The sequence below is a fragment of the Dermacentor variabilis genome, chromosome 3 (assembly GCF_050947875.1).
Source record: "Dermacentor variabilis isolate Ectoservices chromosome 3, ASM5094787v1, whole genome shotgun sequence".
NCBI lineage: Eukaryota > Metazoa > Arthropoda > Arachnida > Ixodida > Ixodidae > Dermacentor > Dermacentor variabilis.
In genome coordinates, this window is record NC_134570.1 from 42,895,754 (window position 1) to 42,906,593 (window position 10,840).

Sequence of the window (10,840 nt, forward strand, 5' to 3'; positions counted from 1 at the left end):
ACAATTCCAAAACAGTCATTGTTAGCGTGAGCGCATGCAGCCTTCATAAGCCAGAAAAGACGCAAGAATGGAAATTGGTTGGAAACGCCGCCTTGAAGTTCCCGCACCATCTCACTGTGACGTCGTCCATTTTGACAGCGTCTGCTTAGGCTTAGTGAAGTTTTCTTACCGGTAAATATTGACTGCATCATATTAAGAAAGAAACGCATAAGACAGACCCTATCAATCTTTAAACAAAATTTACTTAGCCTCAACCACCGATATACCCGGGGAAAAAAAAATACTTCAAAATTCTCGAAGTCACACTCGCGTAGCGCTTCGGAGCTTAGTTAAAACGATGGAACGTTGATTTTTAACTTGGTCTTCCAATAATTAACACGTTATACCGAGAAATTAAAGAAATTAAATGAGTCCGAAGCGTAATTTAGTGTATTGCCTCAGCGTTCCTTGACCAGTGTACGTATTTGTTCTGTACCCGCCGTGGTTGCTCAGTGGTTATGGTGTTGGGCTGCTGAGCACGAGGTCGCGGGATCGAATCCCGGCCACGGCGGCCGCATTTCGATGGGGGCGAAATGCGAGAACACCCGTGTGCTTAGATTTAGGTGCACGTTAAAGAACCCCAGGTGGTCAAAATTTCCGGAGTCCTCCACTACGGCGTGCCTCATAATCAGAAAGTGGTTTTGGCACGTAAAACCCCAAATATTATTATTATTTGTTCTGTGCCCCGAGCAGGTCCGCGACGTGCCCGTGGGCAACTTGCTGCGCAGCCTGATGAGCGCCAAGTCCGCGCACGTCGATCAGCGCTTCAGGCGCCTGCTCTTCAATCCAAAGCAGGCCGCGTGAGTGTCCTCGGCACAATTGCGCCGACAGACGCCGTTAGCCGATTCTAACCACCATATTTCACCTACATAGCGAAGCTTTCCATTACTGCAACGTTTAGGAGATCGAATGGCAACCATGGAATGAGCAACGCCACTTTGTTGTTGCTGTGGTGGTCGCCGCGGTTGTGTTGTCGTTTCGTCGATGACTCGTGCACGACAGCGAAATCCAGCCTTTGGGACAGTTGTCGTGACACACTGTTCCAAGACACAGGTACAATGAGCAAGAAGAAGAAAATGTTATCCACAAGCAAAAAAAAAAAAAGTAGCGAGAAGCTATATACACCGGTTACAGCACGCCGGGGAAACACCCTGTGCAGCTATAGCCTGAACTCGACCCAGATGCCGTGAGAACTTTAGCGTCGACACGGCGCTGGCGGAAACTGTGCAAATGCGTTGCGAGCTTGGGTGAAATCCCTGTGCTTAATCTGTTGTAACATGGCTGTTGCAACGCAAACGTTCCGAGTGCATTCTTTTCAGTTTTCTCTTTTGATCAGTTGCCCAAGCGGCGCTCCGCGCTTACGCTATCAACAGGATCGGCAGGTTGTCGGTGGAAGGTTGATAAGAAACGATGATAATCTAGCAAGAGCAATCGTTACGTTTTGCGCTTCACGACAGCGGAGTAGCTCTGCGGTTCAGCCGACGTAATTTCTTGCCTCTCTTTCTTTCCAGATGGTTCGGGTCGGTGTTCGATGTCCACGTGACCTATGACCCGCAGAACAACACGCTTTGTAAGTACAATAGAGGTAGAGGCGCGTAGGCGCCGAGGCGAGGCAAAACGAAAGAGTAGAAAAAAGAAGGGGGATGAACTAGCGCCCTCCGGGAACGCCTCATGTTTGCGTAACGCGTGCTCGGAGAAAAAGTCAATTCTCATGTACTACTATGCGAATAATTACTCGTTCACAAGGCTCCTGTTGTTACCTGCAGACATCCCGATGGCCATGTTCGCCGAACCGATGGGCTTTGACAATGCCGAGACGTAAGACAAGAATCACCGCCGTTTTTCTGTTTCTTTCCTGCAATGCTGCATTTCGCGATCTTTATTGGTGATCGTGGAAATCGTCACTATTCACGCAAGAGTAAAAAAAAAATATTTCACGAGTTAACCTTGGCCTTAAAACTTGTTCTGCACTCAAAGTCTTTGCCTACACAGACGGAGAGGACAAGCACGCCAAAGTTGATACTTTTCTATTATTATTTCTAAGCAGCACCTTGTGCAATATGCTTGTAGCACAACAGTGCTCACGAGGTGCGATTCATCTTTGAGTCATGCGAGGCCTGAATGCGGGGCAAATCTTTGTCCAGACAGACAGGTTCAAGCTGGGACGCGGGACGTTTTCGTGAAATTCGGCACGCTCCCACAGGTCGCCGTTAGCAATATGTCGCGGTTAGCGATCCTAGCTACGACCAGTGCTAAAGCTTGTTCTCGTTCCCACTGCCAACAAACACTTGCTACTGCTTGATCCATCGTACGTACCGGACAAGCTGGTGTGCTTGTCACTACAAATGGAAGGGAGCACGCGTTTGCGACAGCCCGCACGAGCATCCTGCAGCCGTGCGTTGGGGCTACCGTGCAGGCCCCTGTACATCCCGCGCGTGCTGGCCGGCCTGGCCCAGCAACTGATGTCGGCAGTGACGGGCCTGGGCTCGCTCTTCGACGTCCAGAGCGGAGCCGTGCACGACTGGTGGGGCTCCGAGACTCGCGACTCGTACACCAACTTCAGCCTCTGCCTGGCGCAGCAGTACAACAACTCGCTCAGCGGACTCTTCGTCAGCTCCGTGAGTTGCTGCGGCACCGCCGACTGCCGCGCGAGGCGACTGTCGCTGCATGTCTTCGCGCGCAGGCTGGAAATTCCGCGTCGATTTATTTGGCCGGTCACATTCGCGATTATGTCCTAGCTACCGCGGTCACCCGGCGCCTGTTCGTATGAAGCGCTCCGACGCACGCAATAAATTCTTTGTGAATACGGGCGCCCGTGTTGAAGCTGCTTCAGCAGAAGGCAGCTTATGCAGACATCCGAGGCACATATTAACGAAGCCAGGGCCAGTATTCAGAAAGCATTTAGTACGCTAAAATGGTTCGCGAGTACAGCCACCGGTCCATCGTTAGAGGGAAATAATTAGAGAAAGCGGACGGCGAATGATAACAAGATTTTGGGAAAACAAAATTTGTGAATTGGGCCCCGCTCATAGTGGTTCTTAGAACGCGAGCCTACACCGCTGGGAACACTGCGGATGCATGTTATTGGCGAAGGCTTTTGGCTAGTGACAAGCAACTATCTTACGAACGAAAAGCTTCGCGAATGCTACCCCCGAATATGCCGCACTACCCGGCGAAAACTGACAACAGTGTCTGTGTGTGTGAAACTCCTGCGCAGCAATACAGCACGCTGACCGCGGAGTCCAACGTGCGCGACAACGCCGCCGTGGCCTTCCTGAGCAATGTGAGTAGGCCGCAACTCAGTGCGGCACGAGGGAAAGGGAGACACGGGGCGCACGCGCGGAGAGCGCGGTGCTACTTTTCTAAAGAACCTCGTTCGCACGTCTCCGGGCCCGGCCAGATGTACACCAGGCACCTCAAGGAGCGCGGCATCAAGGGGAACTTCGTGCTCGCCAACCTGCCCAACGTCACTGCGCAGCAGCTGTTCTACACTTCGTACGCCATGGTGAGGACGACGATCGGGAACGCAGGGCAGCCCCATATATATAGGGTCGTCTTATATGTTGACGAACCATAGCACAGGCATTGCTTGAAGCAGTCGACTACACCAGCGATTCTAGTGAGTGCTGCTGTAGATTTACTCAGTACCCCAACTGCTGCTGCTGCTGCAGCAGACTGGGCAAATTGTACCTAATATAAGACCACGCATTGGCGGGCCTTCTTGAAAAGCACGCAGTTACAGACGGGCGAGGGTAAGACGACGGATAACGCAAACTCGTCATTGATTTTGTTGAAAGAAAACGAAACGGTCACAAATGTAGTCTGACAGCTCCTCTTACACTTTGATAAAGGTTGAACAGAACAGTAAAGTAAAGCGACGAACGATGTAGTAGCTAACATGCGCGACAGGTGCTGCGAAGAGAAGAAAGAAATTCTTTAGTATACAGACACGTTTTATACACACACAATCTGTGGAACATCAGCTAGCGGCTAGTCAGGGATCCATGCAAAAAAAACCAATATGAGCTTAGGGAACAGGTGACATGTATAAGGCCTTATACATGCGTCGACCACAATAAGCGAGAGAAACAAATAATATGCTGACAATCACTGTACAATTCTACACACTTCTTTGGCAAGTCAGCAACACAGATAGCAGGGCACTACATCAACCATGAAAGCTGACTACGGACATTTATACAAGCACGATCACAAATTCGTTGTGCCATTGATGGTTGGCTTACACGCGCGTCTCCAAGTTTTCTTATATGAAACGTCTGTATGTTGTGATTTGGCGATTTATTCGCTCCTTCTCTGAAAAGAATTTTCACGTCTTCGAGGTTAGCATCCGCATCCACGGCAGTGCTCACCTAAGTGCGAAATATATTGATGAAGCACGAGCAGTTGCTACGAACTGCGCCCTATTCACAATAACGAACAGCTGCTGCAGCGCTTGGCATCGCGTTATTGTGTGAATTTTTCTGAATTTTTTTTTCTTCTTTCACCTTTTATTCCCTTTACCCCTTTACCTAGCACAGGGTAGCCAGCCGGTACTTACATTGGCTAACCTCCCTATCTTTCCTCCCCTTTTGTCTCTTTCTCGTGAGCGTAAGTATACTTGCGAATACGGTCTTTTTTTTTTTCAAATGTTCTGTGCAGGGCTTCTGTGAGAATTCCAACGAAGGCTACGCGCAGCGCCATGTGAAGACCTCAACCGTGGCACTCGCAAATCACCGGTAATCACACATCACCGATGTCTGCGCATTTGCGACACGTCCCTTGAATAATGAAGCCATGTGTGAACGAAGCTTCCAGCTAAACTCATATAAATATTTCGCTCTCTAATTTCGCACCGGGGCAGCATTCAACGGCAAATTTTGTTTTGTACTACGCTTTGGCGTGGCACTTCACTCTTGCCTAAAGCATAAACGAAAAGTAGGCGCCGTCCGGGGCGATACCAGACAAATACTGTGGATTTTCCCAACAACAAAGCGGTGGCGCTATCTGCAACTGCTACGGCGAAACGCGGCGGGCATTGTCTTTCGCTGTAAATGACAGACGGTGGGTTCATTGTTTCACTGCGATAACAATTATGTGGGCATTCTAGGCGTATTTCCGCCGTCGTCGTCGCAGTCGCCGTCAGGTTCCGTATGAATTGCAAGTGCGATAAGATCGCGGCCGCGCGCCGTACGTTGTAGGTGTGAGGGAAAGCACGCGTGGGTGAGCGGAGAAGGATGGTGGCTTGGTGCGGCGGCGGCTTCTCGTGCGCGCAAGGGTGGAAAGCGTGGAGGGTGTGCGCGCTCACCATGGGGGGGGGGGGGGGTAGAGTAGCACGCGTCTCCGCTTCTACTCAGGCCGCAGCTGATCGCGGCCGCGCGCGTCTTGGAGGTTATCTGCGCTAGGTTCAAAGGCTAGCCGAGCCGAAATAGCTGATCGCTTCGTGCGCGCTCTGTTCCCTCGCGCCTAGTTCACGTTGAAGCGACAGGCAGCACGAAGGGAAACTAGCTTACCGCTGCTGCCACTATTCATCACGCCAGCGTGTGTGAGTTGTGTCCATTGAGTGAGTTGTGTTTGTTTGCCTGTGCGCGCTTTACACTGTGCTTAATAATTTAGTTAGTAAGTGAAAGTTTACAGCTGTTTATACAGGTGATAAAGGTAATAATCTTACTGCGTATAGCTGTCTAAAAATTTGTTACCGCTTCGCGTTTTGGGCAACACTGAGGAAGTTTTTTTTTCCAATCATATTGCCTTTGAGGCTCGGCATCGCTGCAGACATGCACACGTGTGATTTCTCCTGACCGAAGCTGTTAGGTGATGAACCCAGAAATGGCATTAAGTGAAATTCGTAGCTGTAAGACATCATAGCTTTAGCGTAACATTGACAGAAACATAAGGACGATGACCGCACGGTGCGTTGTCCTTACACTTTCTTCGATGTTGCGCTGAAGCTATCATGTCGTATGACTCACCCGAATACTTGTACTGTATATACTAAACAAAATTCACCATGAAATTCCACTTCTTCGCGAAATTTGAGCGTGACCGCACCCGCAGTTTGTCAGAAAAAAAATATTTTATACCAAGTTTTATTATTTGAATAACATATCGTACTACACTGCGTGCGAGTTCGCAAACCTGCGCATACCAGTAAGATATCCAGTAGGAACCCGGTGAGGTGTTCGGGCACAGAGGATTAGAGGCACTGGTTCTGCACTCACTGTAAATAACGTCATATACAATAGCATACCAGTCGTAAAATTGGCTTCGTAAGCGGTAACGATGACGTAATTGACCGGAAGCGAGCACGTTGAAGACGTTCACACTGTTCCATTGCAGAGTGAACATCCCATTGGCGAACAGCGATGGCTTTGGCGACGCCTTCCGGTGCCTTCGGGGAACGCCGATGAACCCGCACGTCAAGTGCAAGTTCTGGAGGTTCCAGTAAAAAAAAAAAAAAATGCACGCAGTCGTGTTTCAATGCCCAGTAGAACTATAGTGATATGAATCGTGTAATTTCCAGTAAGCGTACGAATGGCCTCGTCCGAGTTGAGCTGCTCTACGCAGGTTACTGGGAAACAAGACACTCGAGGGTAGACGCAGCAGGACACGACCTCGTGAATTATCGGTGCGAAGAAGTCACTGCAAACGCCGCCAACCTGCACATCTCCCGAGTGGATGGCGCAGGGCGGTTCTTGTTCAAAGATTTGGCGATATGTTGAAGACAGCCACCAATACCAATCGTTCATAAAGTACGGACAAAAGAAATCACAGCACGAGCACCCTTCCAGACCGGTACTCGCAGGAAAAGTAAAGCTATAAGTTGTCCTCATGGGTAGGTGCCAACCATTTGTGATGTCAGACGTATTAGCGAAAGCGACTGGTCAATAACAAATGACATGAAATGTAATTGATTTATTGATTGATTGAAAACTTTATTGTTCCACCGAGCTGGGGTGCCCGCCTCTTAACCTACACTTAGGTAGCGGGGAAGGACGAAGCAGTCCCCGCGCGTTGAGGACGGCGAGTCTTCGGCCTCAACGGCCAGGCGGATTGCTCGACGCTGGTCGTCTTCAGCCTCGCTCTGGAGCAAGGCCTCCCAGGCTTCTCTACTGTCAATGTTTTCCTTGGCCCCTGGGGAGCCAGCAATAAAGACGCAATAAAGACGGGCACAAAGGTTTTACATTTCATCTAGAGCACTCTACCACCGGGCAACTCTAGATGAAATGTAAAACCTTTGTGCCCATCTTTATTGCGCTATGATGGCTTCCTCAAATACTTAAGTTGCACAGAATTTAGGACTTCTAAGTTAGCATTTTTTAAGGTTAGTATTTGTTCCCAGGCAAGCATAGAGTTTCTCACTATAACACCTAGAGAGAAATCTGACGCCACCGTCTATGGGAGTTTCTTAAGGGGCGCCATGCCGTCATCGGAATAACAGTATATGTGTGCGCGAGGCTTGTGTTGGCTGGTGTTGTAAGAGGTAAGAGGTTGTGGATATGGCTACACATATAACGCGTTCTTAAAGTAAAATCTTCATAAAATGTTTCCATTCATGCATATTACATATTTACTCACTTACAATGCATGACCAAGCGAAGAAAAGCAAGAACAGACGACAAACTGTTTCAAAGCGAGCGCGAATCTTGTCTATCCTCCAACTTAGCGGTCCGCTGATAATCTTTACGTATCATACAATTGTACATGCAATAACAAGTTTTCAGTGTCATGTTTTTGTCTAATAAAGCTAAAACAGCTTTCTACATGCTGTTTAAGTAGAAAATGGATCATTGTGACGGACGGAATGGTGCTTGCCTGGCTCTCCGAAAACGATGCCAATCCGAAGTCACAATATACCGGCATTCCCATGCATACCACAGCGCAGCAGTGCCAGATTCCCCTCTACATAATATAGTGAGAAACTCTATGATCCTCGGATGGATGGATTGATGTATGGATGCTATGAGAGTCCCCTTTAGAACGGGGTGGTGGGTTGCGCCACCAAGCTCTTATTATATTGCCTAATGTCCTACCAACGTTCAAAAAAGGAAAAAAAGAACGAAAGAAAACAGCGAAAAATTCCCATGACCAAACTTTCTGAACCCTTACTTTTTGGTCCTAGTTCTTTTTTGATCCTCGGATGGCTGCATACAGCGCCACCAACAGACAAGCGGCATCTTTGTCAACGAGTGGCCATACTGCAGACAAAAATAACCTTCTAAATACTTGGCCACGTTTTGCCTGCCGAATAAATTCACGCAAGCACGCACCGCAAAAAAAAAAAGTGATTGGCTTTACCGGGGACGCAGCCGCATAATGTCTTGTGCATGGTGCTAAAGGGTGTTTGGGCACCGGGGTACAGAAATCGCGCAATGAAATACACGAGCGACATTTATTCCCGGATAACGAAGTTTACGTGATATCTAATGATATACCTATAGTGGGGCAATCGTGCGCGCTCGCTATTCGAAGCGGGCCTGCCGTGGTCAAAGGTGACGAGCCCCAATCGGCATCGTCCTGACTTGCTACCCACCCGCCGTGGTTGCTCAGTGGCTATGGTGTTGGGCTGCTGAGCACGAGGTCGCGGGATCGAATCCCGGCCACGGCGGCCGCATTTCGATGGGGGCGAAATGCGAAAACACCCGTGTGCTTAGATTTAGGTGCACGTTAAAGAACCCCAGGTGATCAAAATTTCCGGAGTCCTCCACTACGGCGTGCCTCATAATCAGAAAGTGGTTTTGGCACGTAAAACCCCAAATATTATTATTGACTTGCTACCCAAAGCCTATTCACGCCATTTCTGGACCCTACGTGTCGAACGCGGGATTGCCACAGCCGAGCAACCGTCAAATTTCTGGAATGAACTGCGCATTGTAACGAGCACCGTTTTGAGTTCAATTAAGTTATACCTATGCAATGACATTGTGAGCTCTCTCAAATGCTACCATTCCCATTCGGATCTACTAACGTATACTGCCGAGGCACGGTTCTTTGAACTCTTAAGTGAGAGACAAAATTAGCTGCTATTGCGTCATGCGTGACGCCCTGACGGAGTCATCTGTGCACGCGACGCACCCGTGATCGAGTAACGGCTTTTCCTCTACACAACGATGCCAAATTAAGACACGTAGGTATGTGTACAGTAGCAAAGATATGAGCGATATCGCATGTTTTCGTTACATTTTGTCACGTGCATGTAGGGCTACGTGCGGTTTTAGCAAGCGAGTTCCTGCGCTAACCGAAATGAAAGACGTTTCACGCAAATCCTCGTGACTGCTCGTGAGCCGAATGGTCGTCCAATTCACTTGGATGTACACGGAGGCCACGTTTGCAAGCTTTACGAAACTGATGAGTTAACTGAGCCTTACGTCTCAAGACTTGAACGTAATTAGAAGGAAAGAAAAACGTTTAATGAAGGTAACAGGAATATACATCAGATGAATGATTCGACGTAACGGCACACACAACGTCAACAGACGATGGTCAAGAAGCCGGAGAAAAAAAATTCCCTCTCTCAACACAGTCAGTCGTAATAATCCCCCGTATCGGTGCCGTTAACGATGTTTACCAGCGCCACAGCATCAGATTTCCGCCTTGTGACGTTCACGCTCAACGTCGTCGTCGTGCCCGTCGAAATAGCGCCGATGCTTGTCCCTTCGTCGGCTAGGGCAGAATACGACGACTCATTTCGACTCACGTGGTCAGCGTCCTTTGCTGGCTTTTCCTCGTCACCATTCAACAAGGCGTTCGAAGAAACGTCCTCCTCACCTCCCGAGCTGTTGCGGTCGTCCTCGTAATCCCCAGCAGACGATTCGAGCGACGGTTCCTGCGACACTTCCACGCCACCGCCGGCCGAGTTGTTCACCCATGTCGTAGTGTTGTCCGTGTTGCTGTAGTCTACGGGTCCGGCCACGTCTGCGACCTCGGTGTTGTTGCCGACCAAAGAAGTGCCGTTTTCGGCGGCGTCTCCCCACGTCGAGTGAGTGCCCTGAAGCCCGCCTCGCCCTCGGAAGGTGGTCTCCTGTGAGTCGTCGCTGGCACCAAGGTCGTCTTCGACTCTGCCGTCAGCGCTCGGAAAGAGGGCATTCTCGTCTCCGTTCTTGCCTTCTCCAGAGGTCATCTCCTTCAGAGTAGGAGGCGGTGACGACGCGGCCTCGTCCTCGATCACCGGCGGCCCGTCGGTCCTCTCGGTCTCGGTCGTCGACGCAGGACTCACGAGCACCTTGGAGCGCCATTGAAACACGGGCTTGCGCGGGGGCTTGGTACGCCGTCGGGGCGTCCTCGTCGTGGTCGTGTTCGCGGGGCGCCGCCGAGGTCGGTACGACCGCGTGCGGTTCCAGTGCCGAGTCGGCGGCGAAGGCGACGGCGACGCTATCGGCGGCGGGTGTCGTCTCAGGACCACCACGGGCGTCCGGAGCCGACGACGCCTGGACCGCTCCGTGAGGAACACCACTGTGTGTGTAGGCCAGCATGCGATCTGTAGTTAGGCCAGTGACACTGCGTTGCCCCTCTGAGCAATAAGGACGTGCACACGCAATATAAGTCCCCTCGTTGTATGTCCGGCGTGCTAGCCGTACCGCCAACTGCTACACACAAGCTAGCTCCAGCATTTGGAGCAGCCATTTCTTTCGACGTGCCTCACGGCGTGACGATTCTAGCCGACAAACACCGTAGCGAACTCTTTTGTCGTGAAAACACAAGTTCGTCTTAACTTCGGACAAGCTGACGCCATAAGAACAGCAATGGATGTAGTTATAACATAAAACGTTGTACAACAGGAAATGTAGTGACATATTTTCTGTAG

General features: G+C 50.1%; 2 protein-coding genes across 2 annotated transcripts in view; both read left to right on the forward strand.

Annotated features, from left to right (window-relative positions):
• The window catches only part of LOC142574487 (endothelin-converting enzyme 2-like), a 44,974-nt gene extending 42,490 nt beyond the window's left edge, over nucleotides 1–2,484 (forward strand). Inside the window, exons 13-14 of the mRNA XM_075683550.1 lie at nucleotides 1,551–1,857; nucleotides 2,456–2,484. Coding sequence (XP_075539665.1) covers nucleotides 1,551–1,589 — 39 coding nt within the window. The 3' untranslated portion in view covers nucleotides 1,590–1,857; nucleotides 2,456–2,484. The remainder of the gene's footprint in view (nucleotides 1–1,550; nucleotides 1,858–2,455) is intronic.
• On the forward strand, nucleotides 1,875–6,484 carry LOC142574488 (neprilysin-21-like). Its single transcript, XM_075683551.1, has 5 exons — nucleotides 1,875–2,657; nucleotides 3,257–3,322; nucleotides 3,440–3,544; nucleotides 4,699–4,775; nucleotides 6,376–6,484. The coding sequence occupies exons 1-5, from the start codon at nucleotides 2,385–2,387 to the stop codon at nucleotides 6,482–6,484; spliced, it is 630 nt and encodes a 209-aa protein (XP_075539666.1). The 5' UTR covers nucleotides 1,875–2,384.
• The last annotated feature ends 4,356 nt before the right edge of the window (nucleotides 6,485–10,840 follow it).

Bases quoted from the DNA above. Each gene is read 5' to 3' on its own strand.
- LOC142574488 (XM_075683551.1), top strand. From the start codon at position 2,385: ATGGAAGGGAGCACGCGTTTGCGACAGCCCGCACGAGCATCCTGCAGC. The intron at 2,658-3,256 runs GTGAGTTGCTGC...ACTCCTGCGCAG, and splicing joins GCGGACTCTTCGTCAGCTCC to CAATACAGCACGCTGACCGC. The intron at 3,545-4,698 runs GTGAGGACGACG...TGTTCTGTGCAG, and splicing joins TCTACACTTCGTACGCCATG to GGCTTCTGTGAGAATTCCAA.